Here is a 25,448-nt window from a genome sequence, read left to right as displayed (position 1 = left end):
TCATGATATGGTTTGGTTATGTGATGAGAGGGAAACATGAAGATGAAACCAGGAGATGTCCTTACTGAATCATCAGAGCTGTGATGGAGAAACAGGTTTAACTTTTAGGTGACATGAATGAGTTGAAGGGAAGTTATGAACTGTTTCTGAGAGACAAATAACACCAGGATTCTTTTTTTTATGTAGCTGACAGCTGGTAACTGTGCAGGGATGGATCTGGCAAAGTTTTGGCAGGAGGGCCAGGTTGGGCATTAACAGGGAAAGGGGGGCACAAAGAAATACTTTCTTATTCTCTTTTAAAATGTCGGGCTAAATAATTATCTGAAGCTTACAACCAAAGTTTTTATCTGATGTAAAATGTATAGAAATCATACATATACCAACAAGACTGTACATCACTGTCACCACAGTGTTTGCTTTCATTCAGAGTCTTTATAGCTTTAATACCTGGTGGGCCGGTCTTTAGTCAAAATGCCTGTTTTTTTGTCCCGATCCAGCCCTGGGCACGACACGCAGTGAATTAATCTGAGAAGGTGCATTAAAAAATAAATGGCCACGTCAACGGTGCACATCGGAAATCAACTCGCATAGATACATTAGTTGTGCCACTTCTTAATGATAGTATCTTAGCTAACAACCCCAACTACCAGATTCAACTTGTAATTGGCTAAAAATAACTTAGCCTACCGGTGAGAGGGACGTTGCTACCTTTCCACATTCCGACACTTCAGAAGCTTCAGGAGCTTTCCACTCAGCATCAGCACCAGGGAAATACACGGATGCATCCGTAGACTCGAGACAGAATTCACAATGCGTTTTTGGGACTTTCAGTTGTATGGACCAATGTTTTATTTTCTGATCAAACCAGAAATCTTTAATGAGCAGCTAGATTTGTCTCGCATTAGCTGGCTGAGTTAATGCCAGTTAATGCAACATCGAAGCAGCTGGAATCCACAGCTGTGCGTGTTCATGGAGCTTGCATTTTCACCTGCTGGACACTACCTGACAAGTTTAACTGTCTTCAGAACATTGCGGGGGCCTTATTGAAAGTATTTGGCTCTACATATCTGTGTGAGCAGATTTTCTCTCACATGAGTCTCTGAGTCTGTCTCTGTCTCTGAGTGGGAGGCCAGAGATCACACTAACATGTGTGTCTCTGTATTAACAGACATGCCATATTGGCTTAGTTTATTTTTGTTATCATTGTTGTGAGGAGACCATAAATAGCATTTGCATTTTCTGTTGTACAGTTCATTTGCTGTTATGGAGTTCTTGTTATGGATAAAAAGTTTTTGTTTCAAAACAGCTGATAACTATTCGCTGATAGCTGCCAACATCTGCAAACTAATATCATTCTATAAAGTGGTTTTATATATTGTGTAGCTGTTAATATAGAGTGTTATTAAATTTATTGCTAATGCAATCATATGGCACACTGACTTCTGAGGAAATTTTAGATGGCACTCACCATCAGAAAGGTTGCCTACCCCTGGTTTAGGTTGTCTCAGTTGGTTTTAATCTTAATCTTAAGACTTAATAATGTTGAGGTCAGGATTCTGGATTGCCACACTATGTGCTGCAAGACCCCTTACAACCAAAGGTCTTTTTTTATGACTTTAAATATTTGAAGCACCTACGACTTGAACAATTATGTAATTATGAGTCCATGCATCATTCATTCCCTTCTGCTTATTGAATACAAGGTCATGGGGCGGCTGGAGTCTATCCAAGCAAGAGGAAAATTCCACTAAAATACACAAACGAGCAACAATTGGAACAAGCCCCATGCTTAGATGAAAATCTTGTGTCAAGCCCATTTAACTCAGAAGGTCTGCACATTATGCCCTGACATGTGTAATCCTGCTAGTTGGCATTATATAAATAAAACTAAATTGAACTGAATAAAGTATTCTGTTGAGTATCTTGAGCTATTGAATATCTGCCCTCAGACCGTCTAGGCTGCAGCACATAAGTATTATAGCTGCAATCCATTTTGAGCACAAGGTTTTTTTAGATTTAAACAGACAGCTGGAATCTACTTCAGTCCTCCATGGCCTTATGCAGACCGTCTCTCTGGCATAACTCTGACGTGGACAGTGCTTGCCTCTACAAGCTGACAGTAGTGAGGATTGATGTTGTGTGCTTTAGTATCAGATGCCCAATCATGTCCTTCCTGTTGTTCAGCCAATTCCAGGCTCCCATTCTCATTACACCCCCAAACCAACTGACTCAGTAAATGCTGCAAACTGGGCCAGGCCCCATGACCCTGCACACAGTGTCTCAGGTCTGGGTCAACAACAGGCAAGACTCATGTGCTCATGTACTGAAAAGGACATAAATGACAAGACTCACTCGGTGTTGGGCTCAACCTTCAGGAAAGCTTGGATGACCAGCGGTAACTCGGATTTAACAATGTAAAGGTAGCTGGACATAGCTGTAACAAGACAAGACAGGGGAAATGTAACATGTGGTGAAGTAAACCACAGTGCAAGTACACACGCTAACCAAACAGACATCAGAAAAACCATGACACAAGTACACTTACCACATCATGTTTACATAGGTGACACAGCCGTCGCTACTACTGTGGACACTGTGGTCACGTCCTTTGTACTTTTGGGAAATTGGATGTTTTACTAACTTTTACTACTTTCAGTATTTATCGTTGGCACCAAAACTTTATTGCTTTGAAACAGGTTTAAGATTATAACTTTGCTGAGCTGGGACGATAGACTCTGTTACCTTTCAAGCAAAAATGTGTATTTGTTGAAAAATAAGGTCAGTTTTCCAATGACAATTATGCTATGTAGCTTCTTTACAGTGCAATTGTTATACCTATGAGTAATATCTGCAACTGTTTTGGTTAGAAGGAGCAGGTGAAGTTAGTGGTAGTGAGTGGTATGACTGATCACAGTGACATGCTTATGCGTTTACGGCTTGCATTAACATATTTTCCCCTTTTCAGTTATCTGGATACAGATCGTACCAGATCTTACCACGTAGCAGCAGCAAACTAGTTATGAAATCAGTATGGGGTTATCTCAATTATGGACTAATTTAGAGCTTAAGAAGTTTTGCGAGGCACATTAAAATCACATTAAATCACATCACACTAAAACATATAATCAAGCTCTCCTACAATAAATAATTAAGTACAAGATAGAGCTGAAAAATGCATTTGAGAACATTTTTAAAGTCAAGTTTAAAGAAAGAGTGAAAAAAACAAACCAAAAAAACATCAATGACTGTGATAATCTAAGGTGACTTTCACAGATAATTTTCATGTCTTGACTCTGGTCTTAGGAAACGCCACTGTTGCCCGATGACACTCACAGGACTGACTGCTTCAGTTTCACTTGATGAAATGTTTTTGTTGTTGTAGGCCATGAAATGCTTTAAATGTAATCATCAAATGTAATCTTACAATCAGTACCAAAGCTAATCGTTAGTGAAGAAAGGAAAGCAGCTTTATCTTTTTGAGTCTGTTAGTAATCAAGCAGCTCCATTTTCAAGTAACTGCAGACATGGGTTTTTTTTCTAACAACAAAGGACCAATGATGGAGCATTGTGGAACGCCAGAGATCATAAAAACTTACTGATTTCTGAATATGTTCTTTTTAAAAGGTACAATCTAAACCAGCCTGAGAAGCTATAGGCCTAACTCAAGTGACTAGATTAACTGTGGCTGCTTCTTTGCTTAGAAATGGTTAAAATCTGTGTTAGAATTTATTTAAAAAAATATATATAACTCATACTGATGACTGATTATGATTATTTTCTTTTCAAAAATGGTGTTGTGATTTACACACACTACCCCTTATGACAAGGGAGCAGCAAAAAAAGTAGCTTTCTTTAGTGATTTTAATAATTCTGAAATCAACAGGGTAAACTGTGGCTTTTTTCTTAAGAAGCTGGGTTGAGTAGTTCATGCTTGAGGAAGAAGGTATGACCTAGTTTGTCTCAACAACCCAGTAAGAAGAGCAAATCTTTTTAATGTCAAAATCACAAGGAATACAGCTACTTATAAGCAGCTACTTTATTGTTAATACTCTATCATATCCCAAACTTATAAATAGGACCAAAAGCCAAAGTAATACTAATGGCTTATTTGACTATAGTTATAGGGTCTTTACCGTACAGTATAAGGCACCTTGAAGTGATTTGGTGCAATAAGCATATAACAGAATTGAATTGAAGTGAAATCAGTTTATAGCTTCAGGCCAGTGGAAGAACACATGAGCGAACATGTTCCAAACCTACACTGTCTCCTCACCTCCAATATTTTGCAGGGTGATTGCTGTGCCAGCAGCTATTTTTCCAAGATTGCCAAAGGCCCTGTACCCCAGCTGTTCATAAGCTCGGATTCCTGTAAGCAGATTACAAACAATCACAAATGTAGTTATATTTGCTATGATCTCTGTCCAAGGAACACAACGAGACGCTTTCAGAGGGGTTGACAAATGACTGCACAACTTAGATAAATAGAGAGTACGCTGACATGACTTTTTTTCTAGTTTTAAAATTTGCCTAGACAATTTTAACTCAGCGAAACCTCAAATTACAGAATAAAAAAACAAAACAAAATGTCTTTATTTAACGAGACAGGGCATTACACAAGTCGCGATGACTGAAAATCAAATCCTTCTATACAAAATTGACTTTTAAAAATACATTTAAATTATGAATACTTTATTTGTTGATAAAGTTTTTTTCACATAACCTTTTTTTCAGTCAAGCACTCTTTGACATTAAGCGGTTTTTGATCTTTTTAACTTTATAAGCTGTCCTTTTCTAATGGCAACCACAATAGCAATCTCCAGGGGATTTTCGATGTGAGAACTTTACAACATGTAATTGTACCATTTCTTTTCAAAACACTGAGAAATGACACAATGCTTACCCACAATGCCTGAGGATTTGAGCAGCAGATGAATAGAGTAGGATGACAGAGCTGCTACCGCAGTCAGAAGAAACCTGTGACAAAAAACAAAAGTCACACACTCGTTATTTTCTATACCACTATTATCCTGAAATTTGTTTTTTGATTCATGATATTTTGTGGTCATAAATTAGCACTGACTGCATCAGCTGATTGTGCCGCACAGTACATATGACCACACAAGAAAAAATCCGTTTCTGACTCCAGGTTTTTTATTTCGGTAAACCACCTGTCACCTGTCTCAAACCCGCTCTCCATACTAATCTCATTCATAAAGTGCTTTACAAATCCAAGCATTATGGCTAACAGGTGGATTTTCCAGTTTGAGTGCAGCTAACCAAACAATGAAGAACCACTTACTGCTTTAGAGCCAGAGAGTGACAGCTGGACAGCATATCCTCACTTTTAAGATAAAACTCATTGATATAGCCAAGGGCAGGACAAAAGTGAAAAACTGATGTTTTTTATATTTCATTTTATTTTACTGTTCTTATTTTAGGCTCCAGCACCCCCCGCGACCCTGGAAAGGATAGGCGGAAGTGACTGGGTGGATGGATGTCCTTATTTTCTCCTGAGTTATTAGTTTTGTTAGCTAACATAAACTAATGTAAGTCTATTGACCGCAAAAAAACCTACCACATGATGTCACGTTCTCTACTGGCACAAGATGGCAATAAACATGTTTTAAAAACTTGAACTTTCAGAATCAGAATGCAATCCCGAAGGATTAAGCACTTATTTCTTAAATCCAGCTACACAGGCAGTGTTACATCTGTCAGCTTTTCATGATGTAAATTAGCCTTTATATGTGAAGTGTTTATATCAACTTTAATTGCAACTGTTTAAAATACTTATTCCAGCCAGATCTATAAACCTTGCAGTATCATGTATTTTCAGTAGTATTTTTTCAGTCTGGATAGCTGTTTCAGTGGCTGAAACACCTGTTCTAGCATTAATGTGGTTATAATACAGACATCTATAAACATACTTATTTTGCTGTACTTATTTATTACTTTTTTTTCTGTATGTGTTAAATTTGGCTTGATGTAATATTACATTCTAATTATATTTGTGCTAATCATACACTATACAGTTCTAATGCAAGTACTAATAGGAAGATTCCATAAGGCTATAGGTTCCTTCAGTACAAGAGCTACTCTGTATAAACTAAACTGACTTCCTGCTTTCACCAGACGCTGAGGCCATTTTCTGCTCCAGTCTCACTTCTTTGCAGCTACTTAAACATAAACTATATGACTAGGAAAACCTGGGTCATGGTCTAACAGCAGCTGTCTGTATGGATGCCTCTATGGGGTCTGGAGGTTCAGTTATTCTGAGCTGTGGCCTTTCATTGGCCTATGTGGCAAGGAGGCTTGGGGCCTAAGAGAGGCAATAAATAAAAGTGAACCAATCTTGGCATATAATGTGTTGCAAGACATTAAGACATATAATAAATCAGTACTATTTATAAATGCACTGAAAAAGCAGATTACTTTGAGAAGTACAACTTAGTTTACCTCCTTTCAATTTAATCACTGCATATCAGTAGAATAGCAAATCTTAAGGTCAGAAAATTGTTGGAAAAAGACTAATTGTTTTTGGGGGTTTTTTGCTGACAGGTGGGAAGCTGTCATACATTTGTTTGTTCAATATAAATGTGGGGCCAGACAGCATCGCTTAGGATGACTCCTTATACCGAGATCTCTGTGATTCCCTACATCCATGTGAGAATTCCTTTCCTAGGTGAAGATATTTCCTGAGGTCTTCACTGGTTTCTTGGCACTGCCATGAGAACATAGTTCTAAGAATTAGTCTCAAAATAGTTTTCCATATGCTAGCTCCATAGTGTACTGGTTAACACATTTCCTTAATATACAAAAGATCCCTGTGTTGAGACCAGTAGGGGTTACAAAACCAGCCTCAAGAGGTCACAAGCCAGTCTGCTCCCATTTGGGAGTATTAATGGGAGAATTGTGCCAGAAAAGACATCCAGTGTAAAATATGTAGATCCATCCATAAGGGAGGCACTGAAACTACCTGCTACAGATCTTTCTATATGCTGATAGATATAGTCTTTTCTTTTGACAGTGCAAGAATAGACTGTCCCCATACAGTAAAAGCTATTGTACGAGGCTTGAAATAATGATTGTATCAATCTAATTAATGATAAAAGGTGAACAAGTATCCTCCTCCAAAAGGAATGTTTAATTAAGACAATATTTGTTTTAAAACTCATTTACTCACCAAAAAAGGAGTATCCCAGTGTTGGCCATGGCATAAGCTAAACCCAGGATTCCACTACCCATAATAGCATTGCCCAAGTTGAAGACCGACATGCCAAAAGACGTCTTTCCTTCAAACTGTAAATGCAATATAAACAAATAAATAAAAAACAGAGTATACATTAAATGCCAATTTAAGATAAAACCTAATGTTGTTACCTATGTTATATAGCTATAATTGTTGGGTTTCTCACTTACATCTGTGAAACGTATGGGTTTCTTTCCGCCTTCGTTGGGCAAAAATTCCTCGTTCTCCAGTCCATCATCAGGCTCTTCATATCTAGAGGCCAGATTTGCAGGTGTTAATTGATGGCATTTCCATCCACCACTGAGAAAGTGAGCAAACATCGTCTGCAGACTCTAGCAAATCATGTGCTTTAAAGGTGACGTAATGAGCAAATATGTAGCTGAAAACCCTTGACGTAAATCTCTGCAAACATACCTGACTGTTTGAGTGCCATTTCTGTATAAGGATCCACCAGTTGAGGCGAGCACAAAAACAAGGTAAACATGCATTTAAAAAAGCGAATATTATTTATGAAGTTATACTTTATGTGGTTCACCACATCTGTTATCTTGTTTATCATTTTCAATGTTAATGGAGAATTATCATAGTGGCAACAGTAAGCAAAAACAAATCAAACATCTGCTTTTAGCTTTAGCAGTGACATTTGAATTTAAAAGAATATTGGATTTATGAGATTGTGGCTTTCACACAAGTATAACTAGAGAAAGACGAAAAGGAAAGCGTAAAATATACTTGCTTCAAGCTGTATTAAACAAAGGCAGCCATTCATAAGGAAAGAATACTCACTGATCCTCATCTAGCATTGTTTTCAATGGCACACCCACATCATCGCCGAGGTCACGACTTTTCCCGTTTGATAATATGTTCATCTCTGATTGAGAAGGCTCCATAATTCAAGCTCTGTTTGGTGTATGCGTTCGATTAAAGCAGTTCTTATGAGTGACTTGAATATCTAGGGCAGAGGTGGAAAGAACATGAGTCAGATAACATATCAGACAAGAGGCCTTATTTGTTTTGGATAAACCATTTCATAAAGACAATGTACACTTAACATGCTTAATGGCCCTCAAGACATGTGGTTTCAGCCAGCCTGTTGTAGACAATCAGCTACTTTGTAATGCTTGTGGAAACACAAGCTTTCTCTAAAAGTTCATAGACTTTTGATTAGTCCATGTGAAAAATATCCTTATATACATCTCTGCAAGTTTGTTAAACTTGAAAAGGGTGGACCTGAAGAAACCCTTATATACAATCCTTCTTTTCAGAGAGGGCCTAGAGATATGCTGTGGGGCTGCCTTTGTCTGTGCCACGTCACTGAAAGCTAAACTTTACAAGCCACAAACAAGTCATTTGTTTTTGCCTAATTTTCTTTTTTAGAAATTGGAACAAAATGTTGTGTTCATGACGTTATCAAATTTTTCTATCCAGAATACATCTGTACAGCACAGGAATGAGTCAGAGTCAACAGAGTGACGTTCAACACGCCTGACAACAGGATCTGACCTCATTTGTTCTTTTTCAGAAGTTTCTGCAGTCCATACACTGAACTGCAAATAATGAAATGTGAGGATGAAATATGACGATGCATGTTCTGCTTTCCAGAACTTCAGAATGGAGCAAAGCAAACAAGTCAGGATCACTAAGGCAAAGTCCACAGTCAGAGTACTTTTTTTTTATTACCGTATTTGCTCTTGTCTTTTATATTCCAGATCCCTCGATTTTTAGTGCTACTGCTGACATCCCCACACAATGACACTGTGGCCTTGATGATGAATATAAACATGAGTATGATTAAACGAGATGCCAGATCACTCACAACAAAATGCTTCAAATAACAGAGAAAGCGCTTTCCAAAGCAGCTATTATGAGGCTACTATAATTATATAGTTTAACAGTAGCATCAGTGTGGGGGATGCTGTATTCACAGTTACAGTCAGAAGAGAATGTCAGAGTATTTGTCATTTATCATTAGCAAGCCTGTAATTAATGGCTCTTTAAAATTTGCCTCGGACTTTTTAACAGAAATAAATACTCTTCTATACTTCAGTGAGAACTTAGACAGACAATGGTGTGTTGTTAGTAGTTTCCGCTGTGACCAGGGTAGATCAGCTCAATTGTGTTCACAGTGTCCTCTCTGCCAGAAGATCACTGCTGTGGCTATTCATAGTGTACAATTAAAGAGTGTCATTGATACAATGCCACTGAAGCTAGGAAAGACACTTGAGAGGACACTGCGTGCTGCTTCACAATACAATCGGGTACTGAGCTCTTCAAATTTATGAATACCTTTCATCAATTAAAAAAAGAAGAAGATCTAAATCTGGATTTTAAATTAAAAAGAAAAAATACCTAACATTACTGATACCTTGCACCATGTTATCTGGTGAGTCAGTATTTGCTCAATGATACCACGTCCCTTAACGTAGCCTCAATCCCCTAGCCTAAAAACCCCTGATGTAAACACTTCCTGTTGCAACACTGGCCTTTGACAGCAATTATTTCCAGTGAGGTAAATTCAGAGGAGAAAATGTTGTGTGAATGCTATTTTCAAATTGAAATACACTTTGTGATACAATTTATGATTAGTGTTGGCCATCACACGAAAAGCAATCGCAAACAAGCAAAAATAAATCAAACTTAGAAACGTAAACATGTAGAGCTCAAAATGTTGAGCCTCTCACGGTGAGTGAAACTACAGTCATTATGTTTGTTCATGAACAACCACAAAGCATGGGATCACTGAATTTACAGTAAACACAACAAGAGCCTATTGTTTTGTCTCGTGACTTTATCATGTTTATACCTAAATACAGCAGTGACTGTTCTGTTGTAGTCTTCTATATATCTAAAACTCAACATATATGTCTTGACCATAATGCACAGCACCATGCATGGTGAGAACAAAATGCAACAATGCAACATATCAGCTGTCAAACACAGTTGTCAAGATCATTTGGGCTTGCTGTTTGCCACAGGTCGTGGGCACCTTGCTGTCCGTATGCCAGTACTCTAAATGTGAGGCCATCTGTCCTACAGCAAAATCTTGGCCCCAACTTGGTCATACAACTGGATAATGATCCCAAGCACAGCAGCAAATCTACAGCAGAATGGCTAAAAAAAGAAAAGAATCAAGATGTTGCAATGACACAGTCAAAGTCCAGACCTCAACCTGATTGAAATGCTGCTGTGAGACCTGAACAACTCTGCCCATAAATGAATGGTTACAAATGTAAATGAACTGAAGCAGTGTTATTAAGAGGAAGAGTGGGCCAAAATTCCTCCTCAATAATGGAAGAGACTGATAAAGTCAAACGGAAAAAGATTACTTTGAGTTATCGGTGCTAAAGGTGGATCTACTGAAACATAGACTACTCTGTGTTTCACAGGGCTGCATTACGGAAGAGGATTAGGGACACTGGGGGAAAAAAGTGGGCACGTCTTTTTTTTTTTTTTTTTTCTTGATTTTTGAAAAAAAGTTCGGATTTTTGTTTTTTTTTTCAGAATTCTGACTTTTTTCTCAGATTGTTTTTCCAGTGGCCCTAATCCTCTTCTGTACTGCATAGAGTACCATGAAAAATAAGAAAAATCTCAGTTTGGTTCATCAAAAAATGATAAAACTGTTAATGCAAGAAAAGCATAATCTAACCACAACCATAAAAAAGTATTATGGTTAAGGTTATTCAATTAAATGTCAAATTATTCAAGGCTGTATTCTCTCTAAATTATTGCATTATTTCTAAAGTTACAAGTACACAATTTCCTCTTATGACCACTAAAAAACCTCATTTAGAGGGAATGAAAATAAAGGTCCTACTGTAGAAACACATGCAACAAAGTGAGTGTGCACGTGTGCACGTGTGTGCATGATCACTGAAACAAAACTGAGTGCAACTGAGAACACTCTTATAAAATAACCCATGAACATTTAAACTTCCTCATTTATTTCTTTATTCAAAAGTATGGAAAGAGCTGCCAGGGGAAATAAAAAGTCTGATGAAACTTTAAAAAGGCTACAAGAGCAGAGGTGGCCAACTAAAACTATGTGAAAACACAGTTGCAGGACAAATTGGGAAATAAAAAGTCTTGGGAAATTGGGAATAGAAATTGATTCATAACACTAATCAGAGCCGCAATGGTAGTCCTACTAAGATCACACCACAGACAGCAGAGGTGAATATGAGAAGGGAAAGCGCTTCAGACTTGGCACAGGGATTATCAATGGAAGTCAGTGTTTCTGTGACAGTGTGGACAATGTTAAGGACATTGCACAGTGTCAGTCTCAGCGGATGGCGTCTGACGCTTGTTTGCTATTCAGCACAAAACTGCAAGATTCAATTTAGCTATAGAACATCAACATATATTTGATGACTGGATAATCATTGTTCAATGAGCTCCTCGTGATCTTGACCAACATAAATATATTTGGCATCAGGATGTTTGGCACAAAGCTCGCCAGGACTACCATATTGTCTCAACACTGAAGTACAGAGGTGGGGGGACAGGAGCATGACTTTTATAGATGGCACCGTACATCCTAATGGATTTACCAAACTATGGACTGAAAAGACAACATAGTACCACATAATTACTAGTTACAGAAGTAAAAGGACTCAAATTACCACAAAGTTTATAAAATTTGGCTCAAATGTTAAAAACAGATTTGTATACAAATTTTATCAGAAGTGTGGCTTTGCTAAACCAGAGAATTCTTTATTATTGTGAAAAGGAGATATGATAGATATGAGGCACTTTGCAGCATATCTTAGCAAATACATATCAAATTTAAATTTTAAAAAAGTTGTTTTCAAAGAAATATCACAAGTCAAACCAGCTCCACATATTTTTCTACATTCAGAATCTTTTTTCAGAGTACAAAAAGTTAATAGACACATGAAAAAGTTTCTGAAAATTGTAGGAGATATTAGGAAAATGTCACAGCTGCTACAGCTGGGACACATCTCAGTATAGAACTTTGACAAATACAGAAAATATTTGCCAGTGATTTCCACTTAAATGTTCCCATAAAACACAAAAGTAAACTAAAGCCAAATTATTTCTTTATACTAACACATATAAGATCATTTTAAAGAGCAGAGCTTGTCACTGATCCAGAAGCCTGAGTTTTTTAAGCGTATATATTTGTGTCCCGTGAAAATTTGTGACGTTCACTCCTAAAACCATTCGACCTGTGAATTTGGTCATTTTCTTTCCAAAGAAATTACCCCGCCTACGTGGAAATTTAGCTCTAAAACCTGTTGAAATGCGGGCTGGTTCTAAAAAGGTATCAATTTAAAACTTGCTTTAACATAATTTCAATAACTCTTGGACTTTACATAGATTCCAAATGAGTTTTGTTTTCAGCAACGAAGTGACAAAAACTGAAAAGTCTCATTTTGAGCTACTATATTTATCTGACATTTGAAATGTTTGAACAAGTGGGAGGGTTAAAGATTAGCTGATTTCTTTCTCTCTTTTTTGACAATTCAAGGTTAAAAGTTCAAGTAAGAGGAGCTATTTATATATTTTTTTCTTATCATTAAAACCAGAGCATCTATTCCTGTGACACTAGGACATAAAGCAGGGCATGCACGCGACAAACACGGGACAGTGGGGAGCAGGCAAGCACATGTAGATGAGAAAGACGCATGTGGCACGAGGTTCAGCCAAGAGCGCCTGGCAGCACCAGCTCATCCTAATCCACGTGCTTCCAGGGGACAGGGGACCACATGCTCATGTCTTGCATTACAGCCAGAACTTGAATTACATATTCTTTCCATTTATCATGATAGGTTTCTCAACAACTAAAACCTTCATATTAACACGAACGTTTTAAACAGTTCAAAAGAACAGATGATTTATTTTACTTTAAACAGGCATGACTAGAAAGTATACTGAAAGTATTCTAACCATTCATTTTGAAGGAAAACTGAGGTGTTTAATTTAGAAATGAATTGTATAAATTATATATTATACAAATGTATAACGTCAAATGTATGTTAAATCAAACAGACAGGGACCTTAAAGACTACATAAAAAGAAAATAGTTGCAGGAAAAAAAAAAGGGAGTGCTGTTAACTATAAAACATTTCTGTTTTTAGCTTTAACTACCCCCAAGTAGTTCTGAAATTGCCTTTTTGCTGAACTGCATAAATAAAGTAAAAAATAAACACGATAGACATTTATTTAAGCAACTTGATGCTTTGGTACAACTGTCTTCCATCTCTAAGGTTGAACCCTCTATAATTTCAATAAAATAATCTTGGCTTATTTTTCTTAGTCATCACATAAAAGCTGCCTAAATCATTTAAAGGGTCATAAAATGAAGCACCACCACTAGAAAGCACACAAGGACGAAATTCAATGTGCAGTTGTGCAAGCAGACAATACAGTCTGTGTTTGTACAAAGATTTAGTTGAAAACATTAGGCTCAGTTGTCCGATAAAGGATGATTTGTAGAGCAATAGCAAACAGCCCAACAAACCTCCCCATATTTCATCAGTACGGGTGTTCAGGTGCACCCTGATGGTAGGTGAAGTTGTGAGTTACACATCCCAGAGGCTGACACTTTAGGATCTAGGGAACCATAAAATGTCAGATTTTATTTTAAGCCTAATTGATACATCCCGAATTGTTCCAAAGGAAGTCAGTAGAAGCACCTGTACAGGTCCGAGTAGATATAAAAGCTATTATTTATGATTATTTATGCAAGTTTTTCCCAGATTCTCCTGTCTACAATCTTTATAATTAATGCTAGATGTAAAATGTTATAGACAATAATAAAGCAAAAATTTAAAAAACAGTAGGACATTTTATTTATGATTCACATTTTATTATACAATCATTATATAGTCACTGTGTTTAACACAGAAGATAAAAACACTCAATCGTACATAGGTTCATGACAAAAACACAAAGAAATAAAATACAACAGACAAGCGCACATATGCAGTTATAGAGAACAGCACCGGGTTTCAGGCTTGATAGCACAGAACGAAGTCACCATGGAAAGAAGACAGTAAAAGATACTTCAAATTAGTTTAACCAGGATGGTTCAAAGACAGCTTGAGTTATCAGTAATGTCTTGATCCTTTGAGAAGAGTTTTACATTTGTTGCTACCATGGTTTTGAACTGATTTTGCCCATTTGTAGTAAAAAAAATAGTTTAAAAAAACAAACAAAATTTTGTATCGTGTTGAAACCCAGCAAATACATAGATGTATTTTACATTGTGCAAATTATGCAGTTATTATGCTTTATTAGCACTAAAGCAGTTAAGGAGGCTTTAGTGTTAATAAAGCCACTGTAATGCTTTCTATAAATGACCTCTCAACTTCAACTATCTAACAAGACAGGCCAAGATTAGTAGCATGACTTTGTACCTTGAGAATAAGAGATTACATATATTTATCAGCTGTAATTAAGTGTTTATTAACAAACACTATTTTTTTTGTAATCTACAGTGTTACAAAGAAGATCTTCTGAATAACAAGAATTAACCATATATATCTGTGCCATACATGAGTAAAGTGAAAAATCAGTGCAGTGCAATAATAATAAACCAGCTATATTTCTTTTAATATTAAAAGCATATGTCCTACAGTTATCAAAAGGAAGTAAGAAGTAACTACAACCAGCTTTTTTTAAAGGGACTGTTTGATTTAATTTTTAGCCAAAACAGTTTGGTAAGTTATTTAAGCAAATAGTTAACTCTCATTAATTATGATTACTTGATAAACTGCAGGACATTTTTCTGAAGCACAGTTTGGTAACCAGGAGTTTGCAGCGGGAAGTACTGAGCAATTATACTCTGTGCATGTGTTTCAGGCAGCTTTTACACTGCATCACAAGAATGTTGCATTTTTCATTTTTAACGGGTGAATTACTGACAGGGCAGGGTGTTGTTTTATTTGAACAGTTAAAAAATACAAAATGATTAAATGTGACATCAATGCGAGAATAAAGTGATTGCAGTGGAAGCATTATAGCAGGTACCCTGGCTTAAAGGCCTACGGATATTTTGATTCCTTGTTACGACATGGGGGAAAAAAATAAAAATGTTTTATGTTGTATGTTTTTATTACATTGTCTCTGAGGGCTTTTATGTCTCATATTATGATTTGAACCATTAAGTGTCCCTTTTCACATTTTTCCATGAAACACTGTTTTGAGAAAGAAGGATGAATGCAGCAATAATGTTGTATGAGGAAAACCTATCAAAGTGACCACTTTAATGAGTAAATTGTAATGTCAGGCTTTTGGGATAAAACCTAAACATTTACCGAGGGAATGGGAAACCTTAGTGTTTTCTATAATCTTTCCCATATGGGTCAGTACACACAGAGCAATAATTTTGTCCATCAGATCCAGAATTTATCATTATTGTTCATTTGAAGTCCAGTTATTGTCTCTACTGAGGGAAATATCTTACTCTTTCATGTCTAACTCTATCTGATGTATGGTGTTGAGTAGATTTCACTCAGCACTCCTTGGAAAACATGTCTGCTGCAGCCAAAAATGATGCATGATGCTATGAGTTAGAAATCGAAATAATGAGCTGAAATTTGAACAGCTGCTATCTAACATTTTATTATTATTAATTGTCGTTCAGGGAATTTCTTGGGGTTACAAAACATTAGACTAAATAGCCAAGGAAATTCTTTAGGACAAGTACAAATATAAATACAAAATCTATGGCTCATTGTGGAATATTTCAGTCATCATATATTAACATGTCAGTGCATATTCATCCACAGGGAACAAACTTGGGGGATAAAAGCTTAAAAAATCCACTCTGAACAGAATTAGAGCTCTCTTTTCAATCTTAACTCTCTCATAAAATGCTGAACAAAATGTATTTTTGCCACACAATATAAACAATATCAACAAACGACTATGACTTTCTAATGACTTCAATATAAATAGACACTGGCGCATGATGAAGTCTGGTTCAACCCACAAAGATTATGAGACCCATGACAAAGATAATAATAACCTGACACATGACAGTTAGACTGACTTAAATACAACATTTCACAGGTCTCTTTAATGTGACACATGAGTACAGCTGGCTGCATCCCACATGGATAAAACACTGACTTCCACGCACTGTGCACCTGTCAGGTTCCTGCTCAAACTCCTAGTCACTTTGTTCATTACACAAGGCTTATCTGCTCATTCTGCACTATAATGACCCCAGGACAAAACCCCACACTGGGGTTTCGATAGGGACCAAAGTCAAACACATACACCCTCTCTCACACTACCTGGAAACCAATTTTTTTTCCCCCCCAATATGTCACAGTCGAACACATCTAGTCAACACATGCATTTAAGCAGCTTGGGGTCGAAAGATCTTGACAGCCATTGCAGAAAAACATTCACCATTTCCCCACCTACCACATTTCCACACATTTCCAGCAAAAGGAAAATCTAAGCCAGCCGCCTGCAGCCCACTTGTTAAGTTTTATCCTACATTAACACAAGCTGTTATGCTGATTTCAAAACAAAGCAAAACAAAACTGCAGCTTCATGAAACCACCTGGCCCAAACAGTTTTACTGTAAGTATTGTTATTATTGCTGAACAACACTTTACAGTTAAGCAACTTTTCAACATAAACAGCCACTGTAAATTCTTAATTATATACTCAGAGCTAGAATGCACACTGTATTCAAAAATTAAAAAAAAAAAAAAAAGTGTCACTCTCACTAATCTTCCACCCATCATCTTGTTGTACTATCATTTGGTTTTCAGTTTCTCACAAAACAAATGCTCACAGTCAAGTAGCTGAAACCAGTTTATTTTAGGCATCTTCAGCTGAAAATGGCTCGTTTTAAATGTATTTATTACCTGTTACAATTTATTTATTTATTTAACTGAAATGTAGCCTCTTTATTGGTCAACACATAAGCCTAGTTTATACTTAGAATGGGATAAAAATCCATTTCACAGCATTATCTAAATTAAAATGACCACAAATAAATAAATCAAGTAACAATACAGCAGAAGTAGCCTGATACAAATCAAGACACATTCAGCTTAAGAAAACAGAAAAGCAGCGAATATTTAGTTCACAAAAACCTCAGTGACACAACATATGAAATGTAATAATGTAATCATGCTTAATCTTCAGCCCACAGTAACAAAGGCAGACTTTAAAGTGCTTTAAAGGGCTGCTCTTAGTTCCTTCTGGTGTTTATAGCTACTGATCCACTCTTGCCGTTGTTAGATGTTTGTCACCTTGTGGTGAACTAAGTCGGAAAAATTTTTAGTTTCCGTCGGATATGGTTTCGCTAAGAGGAGGAAAAGGAAAGGGCTTAGCTACTCCATACCATGTGCCTGCATGTGCTACAGCCTAAACCGCAGGGAAGTAGCCTGTTCTACAACCTGTAAGAATACTGGGACACTGGGGTCACAACATGTCAAAGTTTTACACCTTCCTGTGAAAAAAATTAGCTGAAAATAGGAATCATATAAGCGATCAAACCCGTTTCTGTGTCACATACTGCTCACGTAGGCATTCGTCCAGCTTGGATTTACCTGTTGCAACTGCGCTACAGTAACTTTCAGGCGCATCGGTTTATATTTAAGAAAGATTCACAACAACAATGGATGAGCACCAGTTTGTTGCCCTGGATGAAACGCATAGTCGTGACATCTGCTCTTGGCGCTCACTCCAGAGGGACCGAGCTATTCTTTCTTCATTGATCACCCCCTTTTAGGAAACAAAGCTATAGCCTATATATCCAAAGAGTGAAGCTACAATTTCCTTTATGTCTTCTTCATTGCTTTCCCCTTAGGTTACTATATTCCTGCGTGGTTGAATGAAAATCAAAAGATTGCAATAAAGGTTTAAAGTATTATTTTACAAGTGTCCACCTCTCAGTGAAGGCAGAAAAACCTGGAAATATGTCAGTCACAACAAGTAACAAAGCCATTCCCCTAAAAAATAAATATAAATAAATAAAACAAATAAAAAAAGACAGGATTGTGATGTCTTACCAAAAGCTCGTATCACGAAGCTTCCACGATAATTCCGCTGGTAAGTGGGAACAATCTGATGACCTCGCTCTCCTTTCGTGCGTTTCGCGTGTCTTTCTTTTCCTCAGGGAAGGTGAGAGTTGCCCATCTATCTGTCTATCTGTATTCGTGGGTTTTTACGCACATTTGTACCGTCTCTTTCCAAACCAGTGGCCACAAACTGTTCTTTGAGAGATGGTCTGCAGTGTAAAACCATTTGAAGCTTCAACTGTGGGGGTCGTGGTAGGTCCGCCTCCTTTGCAACCCCCGCCGCCCCCGCCGGGTATTTAGCCGCGTTGCTCGATGTAGTGTTCAGCCACTTGGTTCTGTGAGTGAGTCTGTGAGCGAATATGAGAAAAAAAAAATCGGACTTTCAGCAGGCAGTGATTACTCAAGTCTTCGGAATGAAGAACTTAACTGCACGGCTCTTTAGATCTGTCTGATAATAGAGGAGACGTCCTGCTAAGTTTCACATACGTGTCGTAATTGTCTGAAAGCTTTTAAAAACCCGACAGTGCCAAATACGCGCGTTCATCTTTGTCTCCCTATATTCCGCATACCGTGGTTCCTGCACTGAAAAGCTGTATTAGTACATTATTTTTCTTAAATTGTGTGTCTTGTGTTGGATCCAGTGGTTTCCTCTGCTCGCTCACAAAAAAATTGCAAAGGTGAGGAGGTCACTTGTTTGCTTCTGGCACTCAGACAAGTATTTAACAATGGATCACACTTTCTTTTATGTATTTATTTTTCTTAATCTAAATCAATAAATTGATTTGAGATGTGGCTTTGGTGCAGGTATGAGTTATTAAAGTTTAAGATATCTTATCCTGAAATATCACCAGCCAGCAGCTGCACAAATACAGACAATTATCAGAATTCAGTAGAATAGACCATAAGAGGAAACCAATGAAAGACAAAAATAGTGTAGTTGTAGATAAAATATTAAAACATAAAATAAACAAGCCTAGTGTGAAGCAAGAGTTGCAACCCAGATTGGATCAAATAACTGGCTATTACATAGCTTACAAGTATATCATAAATGTATTGTTATACTGCAGAAATGAATCATGTAGTTTTACACTGTTGCCACGACATTAAATTATTTTAAGCAAAAGACAACTTAAATTAAATGTCACTTTAGCGTCCTCTAGAGGTCATGCTGATTGAAGGAAGATTTAGAGACGCTAATTAACAGATTAATGCTCATTCACATCTCCATAAACACATCCTTAACCCTTACACATGTCTTTGCCTTCACTGTAGGGTCCTGGTGAGTTTTGACCAAAGCCAATAAGTTCTTTATAATATCAAAATCTGAACTACAGATCTGTTTAGAATGTATAAAAAGCCAACAAATAGATGATTAATTCTTAATGGGTGTTTCAGAGAGCAGGGAAACCTTATTTCTGCTTTGTTCAAGACATGAAAACACAACAGCTGTAAGGGTTCAAATATATTTTAGAAAGTGAAATGGCGATAACGTTCTAAAAATGCTGGGATTTACTAGACAACCATATAACCATTACTATCATTACTCCTCACTGCTGTTCTCATAAAAACATCACCATAACAAAGTAACAAAGCCATTCCCCTAAAAAATAAATATAAATAAATAAAACAAATAAAAAAAGACAGGATCTACCATCTATATGGATATTATACAGGGTACTTTTTTTTTTTTTTTTACTATAATCACATCTCAAAAGAGGTCAAATTTGGCTCAAACAGTAAGTAAATGTTAAATGCAGAACAGCTCAGAGGAGCCTCAGAACACAACAATAACAGATGGTGATATTTATACACACATTTCCCCTGACTTTTCAAGAGGACTGAGCATGTATTGGAGTGACTGAAACAATAACCCAGTCTGAGATCATCAATGGTGTAAGATGCATATTTTTGAGTGATGCCAAGTTTTCATCTTTTAACAAGTGGGATCACATGATCTATTTGTCATATTTGTCTTACTGCTTAACCATATGTAGAGTTGAATCAGAGAGATTTTAGCTTGGCTTTTTCTTCTTATTTGCTATGTGCTCATAGCTATTTTGGTTCAAAACGCTTCACATTTGTTCAGCAGATAGGTGCTAACATTGCAGTTTGGTGCTTAGTGAGCTTTTAGAGCCTTTTCCTGAAAACAGTTGCCTTCATCCATCACACTAGACGTGCTAAATATGGAGCAAAGCAGTAGTTCAAGGCACGGAAGTAATGCTGCAGATTTAGCGATGATTCTCTTTGCCAAGAGAATCACTGCCAAGCTTTTTCACATACAACTTCATTAGACAATACCTTTTTTTTTTTTAGCACAAGCTGGCTAACAGATCACTCATTCATTGTGGTTGTGCTTAGGAGAGGAAAGGTGGCATGTCTTGATTTGATGCTTACTTCAGATAATCTGCTTAAAGTAATGTTTACATGAAAAGTACAAAACATTTCAACAGACTGATCAGCTGGAACATTTTTAGCTAAACAACTTGCAGTAGTTGACTAAAAAGACAAAGAGAAAAGCAGCACTTTGTGTCTCTCACGTATTTCTATAATTATTGTCCCACAGAGATAGGCATCTCTTAAAAAGTCTTTAAATGCCAATACAAAAACATGCAAAGTACACATCTCCACTCAATTTCTACAATTTTTTCAAGTCTGCTCAGTTTTCAGTTCATTAAAAAAATCATGTGCTGGTTGTTTGTTTTAAAAGTGTCATCAAAAATGTAAAAAAGAGACTACAAGCTCTGTGACTGGAACATAATGGTATTACATAAGAGGAGCTAAAGAAAACAACACTACATTCTTGCTGACGTACGTCCTGCGCTTGATTTCTTCTACTATTTCCCAGCTGGTTTTCTAGGCGTGGCTTTAGGAAGTGGTGAAACACTTTACACAGCACAGAACAAAGGTGAGATATGTAATCAATTTGTACTCTTTCTTATAATATATGTGTCTAAAAGAAGTGAGTTTGAGGTTCAGGACATTTCTTCCTAGTGAAAACATCAAAGGATGAAAGATGATGAGAGTCATGAAACAATCTGAGAGATATATCGTGTTTCATACAAACTGCTAGCATCCACATGACCAACTCTTTATGTGAAGAATTAATATCACTTTCAAGGTTTTTTTTCTGTTTTAAGATGCGTTGGAGTAATTTATTCTTTTTTTATTTTTAAATTTGTTCTTGGTTTACTTTATATTTTTCGGTTATTTACAAGGTTTATTTGCAGGTTAATGACTGCATAATTTTGTGTTTTGTTTTTGTTGTTTGCCTTTGTAAATCAGCCAGAAAGAACTGCAGGGCAATTTTCTATCTTTGTTTATTCCTTGCCAAACTGGATAAATAAACCACAAAATGCAACTTTCAAGGTTTTGACCTTGGACTTCTTTTGCCTGCGTACAAAATATCACCACAGTGCAGCAGTGGTCATCCATCAAAAACCTGGCAATCACAAATTATTGTTTTTCAGAGGCTAAAGTGGTCTCTTAACCATCTAATAATATGTCAACTCTCCAATACGAAGTAATGAACAATGACACAGGACGTTCAGTGGATCAGGTGGAATTACAACTGACAATCAACTGTTTATAAAAAACAATTTGATAATAAAAATCAATAAAGTGTTTTGTCAAAGTTTTATTTACATGTAACATACAGAAAGACTACAATGGATTTACTATATAATAAACAATTAAAAAGGGACAATAAGTGTGTCAAAAGAACAGCCAGTAGAGACAGCACCTGCACCTGCGTCAAGACAGACTGAAAAAGGATTTTTTATTTTACTATATTTGACTTGGAGAATTTTATTTCATATTGTCCAAACAAAAAGGAACACTGAATTTCAGTTTTGACAACCAGGAAAAATTCTTCAAATGAGAAAAAAAAAAAAAAAAATGAAGCTTCCCAGGTATATCAAGGATTATGAAACACTGAAATAACACAAAGCATTGTGGCATTTTTAGGGAACCATGGGTATATCCAGAGTAAGGTGGTATTGTATCAGTATCAGTTTGTGCGCAAATACGATTGCATTTAATTCATGTGGTTGAATTGTCACATCAATATTTTTCCCCTGACAAAATAATGATTTGGAATAAGTTTTAAAAAAAAAAAAAAAAAAAAAAAACCCTCTACAAAAGAAGGAAAAATGTAATTTCAGATTTTTGCTGTCACAGGCTGGTTACTGCTATTTCCACAATTCCGAACTACAGAGAACAGCTTTAAGTTTCACAGGAAGCCACTGCTCAGATTGCAATGCTTAATTTAGCACCAAAAATCAGACAAAAGAGCAGCTTTTGTCATCTAAGGTTTTTCTCTACACGTGAAAATGTGCCTTCTCTACAGCCAAGTGCTCCCACTGCATATTCAGCTGATTTTATTAGCAGTGAGATTCTGGAATTAGCGGTGCACATATAGATCTCACCGCAATATTTCTGAATTTAACTGCTGAAAACACTCAGAATTTACATTAAGAAAAGCTGCCGTATGTTATCAAACATAATGAAGACCAGAGAAAAATAACGCCACACGTTTATTTCTGTACAAATAATCCAGATTTTGTATAAACTGTACAATCATTTAAACATGCTCAGACTTAAAGAAAAAGTTGTCATAACATTGAATGACTATAAAAGAAATCTGAAAACCAGCAATGTAAATTCACTGTGCATATGTACAATTTATAAATTATATTAACTATGTCATTATTCCTACAACAGATTTTTTCTTCATTGACTGGTTTAGAGTAAGAGGTATAGTTTTTATGGATCACAGACTGGACTGATACCGTTAGGAACGTCTCTTTAGCTTCTCGTGACGCAGACACAGTGGAGCTCCACACCAAAAAGAAGCAGATTGTTGGCAGGCCATTTCAAGAAGTCACTTTTGCTTCAGACTAATGACTCATTCCAGCTCAGTGAAGCGAGCAAACATGGCTTTGCGGACTGCATCTTTGTAGGTGTCTGAAGGAGAGAGGGTGTAGTTGGTTCCTTTAGTGCCGAGTCCAGCTCCCTTTGTTCTTAACTGAGCCTGAGGAGGAAGTCCACAGAGTTGAGTACTTTCTAGAGCTGTATATAGTTACTGAGTCTGATGAACTATTACACCACAACTGTTACAAATACCTCAATTGGTGCTGTGATGCCCTGCTGGTTGCGGCCAAGACCTTTCCCCTCCTTCCAGCCCATTGCCTGCAACATCTTGTTCCCAATATTGTCACTGTTGAGGCCATCTTTAGTGGGCTGTTCATAGTTACTGTACATAAAAGAGCAGAATATCAAATAAAGCCAAGTTTAATGATAAAATAGACTGAAATCACTAGAGGAACGACATTTCACACAAATCAGTAAAATAAACAAAAATGACTTACATTGCTGGCGCTGGTTGGTTAAATTTCTTCTTTTTAGGCACAGGCGGTTCAGGGATGCCATATTTTTCTCTTCTCTCGGCTGCCCTGTCCCTATATTTCATCTATAGAAATATAGAAAAAGAAACAAATAAACACGGTATAATGTACAAAAACAATGTTTAAATGCATCCACATTGAAAAACAAAAGAATGACTCAGAAGTAAGTGGGCGATTCTATATTGAGCTGCACCTCAGTCTCTTTTCTCTCCAGCTCTTCCAGCTCTGCTTCACTCATTTTGGATCTGCGAAGAACTTCCAGGTTTTTCTATGACGAGACCAACGGAATAATGAGCTCTCTCCCTTTTTTTGGAAAATTTTCATTGTTAGTTCTGAAGATGACACATGTACTGTTACCTTGTGAAGGTCTGAGAGTTGCTGATGTCGGATTAGACTCTCTTTATTGGGAAACTGTCTCCTACACAGTAAGCATGCTAATTTTTTCCAGTCTGTCAGCTTGTCCTGGCTTATATCACCACCATCAGGTTCTGCTCCTCCCTCCTCAGGGTCACTGTCTCCACTGTAGGCAGCCACAAGGCCACACTAACCACACCAAGGATAACCATACATAAATATTAGCTTATTACTAAGGGTAACAGATTTTTAAATTCATGCAAAATCTGACATTATCATCTTCATACAGAAGTATAGCCAACTAAAATGAGAGATGCAGAAAATACTCACCTTTGAAGAGGTGACTGAGGTGGTTGATGGCTCTTCTTCAGGGGCCCTTAGCATCTCTGGGATGAGTCTGTCTAGACTTACCTGCTGGAAAAGGGAAGTGGAACCATTAAAGACATAGAAGCTTTACACATGCAGTCCCAGAACTTGGTTACGTATCGAAGCCTAATGAGATACCTTCTTTTCAAACAATGTGTATCCAGCATCAGCAGCTGCTGCCTCCTTTCTTTCTTCTTGACTAATAGGCTGAAAGCTACTTCTGAAGTTTTCCTTTTGCTTGTTGAGACTTTTAGCCCACCGTTCCATGTCCTTAGCAATCTGTAGGATTTTTAAAATATAGTAAAGTGCACAAAGAAACGAGTGAACTGAAAATGTGTGAAAGTTGTTTCAGGCATAATAAAAATGTTAATGCAGGACTTTGAACACACCTGCTGAGCTGTCTTGCTTTTGGGCTTCTCTTTTTTCTCCTTGCCCTCTTTCGGTTCTTTGGTGCCTGTTGCTGCAGAACCACCTGTTTTGCCATCATTTTGTCCAGTGCCTGTGCTGGCAGGTACGTATGTCTGCTTCTCACTGTCCCAGTAAAGAAACTGCTGCGTCTGAGAATTGTAGTAATACTGAAAGTAGAAACGGCAATTTGCATGTTAAAAAAAAAAAAAAAAAAAAAAAAAAAGACAGATCAATTACACATTATAAATGCACAGATCAGACAGAAAAACATGCAACTCACACAAGGTGGATGTGCACTACTTACCTGTGTATTTGGGTCATAGTAGAGGCCAGTCTGAGGATCGTAATAGTAGCCAGAAGACTCATCATATTGATAGGTGGATGTATCAGGAACAGCTGTGAATTAGCAAACACAACAGCATTAACAATGGTGGTAAAAATCTTTCTTGGCAAATTAGAAAAGACAGGGATAGAAATAAAGACGCATTCCAGATTTAACTGTTAACTAACACACAATTAATAAAATGAAAAGCTTTAAAGAATTAAGCATTAGCAATTATGTACAGTGGGGCAAAAAAGTATTTAGTCAGCCACCGATTGTGCAAGTTCCCCCACTTAAAATGATGACAGAGGTCAGTAATTTGCACCAGAGGTACACTT

The 25,448-nt window shown here is 36.9% G+C and overlaps 2 protein-coding genes across 3 annotated transcripts in view; both read right to left on the bottom strand.

Moving 5' to 3' along the window:
- Nucleotides 1-18,586, bottom strand: part of slc38a3b (solute carrier family 38 member 3b) — a 27,526-nt gene extending 8,940 nt beyond the window's left edge. Inside the window, exons 1-8 of one of the 2 annotated variants that reach the window (XM_005724516.1) lie at nucleotides 18,250-18,586; nucleotides 8,036-8,201; nucleotides 7,664-7,684; nucleotides 7,420-7,501; nucleotides 7,184-7,299; nucleotides 4,901-4,974; nucleotides 4,274-4,366; nucleotides 2,353-2,434 (exon numbers count right to left, since the gene is read on the bottom strand). In XM_005724516.1, coding sequence (XP_005724573.1) covers nucleotides 2,353-2,434; nucleotides 4,274-4,366; nucleotides 4,901-4,974; nucleotides 7,184-7,299; nucleotides 7,420-7,501; nucleotides 7,664-7,684; nucleotides 8,036-8,139 — 572 coding nt within the window. In that variant the 5' untranslated portion in view covers nucleotides 8,140-8,201; nucleotides 18,250-18,586. The remainder of the gene's footprint in view (nucleotides 1-2,352; nucleotides 2,435-4,273; nucleotides 4,367-4,900; nucleotides 4,975-7,183; nucleotides 7,300-7,419; nucleotides 7,502-7,663; nucleotides 7,685-8,035; nucleotides 8,202-18,249) is intronic. The other variant, XM_005724517.1, reaches the window with a different exon arrangement.
- A 3,291-nt stretch (nucleotides 18,587-21,877) lies between these two features.
- Nucleotides 21,878-25,448, bottom strand: part of rbm5 (RNA binding motif protein 5) — an 11,803-nt gene continuing 8,232 nt past the window's right edge. Inside the window, exons 17-25 of the mRNA XM_005724515.1 lie at nucleotides 25,093-25,184; nucleotides 24,770-24,955; nucleotides 24,519-24,659; nucleotides 24,345-24,428; nucleotides 24,018-24,203; nucleotides 23,854-23,928; nucleotides 23,625-23,725; nucleotides 23,380-23,509; nucleotides 21,878-23,287 (exon numbers count right to left, since the gene is read on the bottom strand). Coding sequence (XP_005724572.1) covers nucleotides 23,162-23,287; nucleotides 23,380-23,509; nucleotides 23,625-23,725; nucleotides 23,854-23,928; nucleotides 24,018-24,203; nucleotides 24,345-24,428; nucleotides 24,519-24,659; nucleotides 24,770-24,955; nucleotides 25,093-25,184 — 1,121 coding nt within the window. The 3' untranslated portion in view covers nucleotides 21,878-23,161. The remainder of the gene's footprint in view (nucleotides 23,288-23,379; nucleotides 23,510-23,624; nucleotides 23,726-23,853; nucleotides 23,929-24,017; nucleotides 24,204-24,344; nucleotides 24,429-24,518; nucleotides 24,660-24,769; nucleotides 24,956-25,092; nucleotides 25,185-25,448) is intronic.

This window comes from Pundamilia nyererei, unplaced genomic scaffold, assembly GCF_000239375.1.
Source record: "Pundamilia nyererei isolate P.nyererei 1_Seehausen unplaced genomic scaffold, PunNye1.0 scaffold00012, whole genome shotgun sequence".
Lineage (NCBI taxonomy): Eukaryota > Metazoa > Chordata > Actinopteri > Cichliformes > Cichlidae > Pundamilia > Pundamilia nyererei.
Note: the sequence above shows the minus strand (reverse complement) of the source record. Positions and strands in the feature narration are given on the sequence as shown.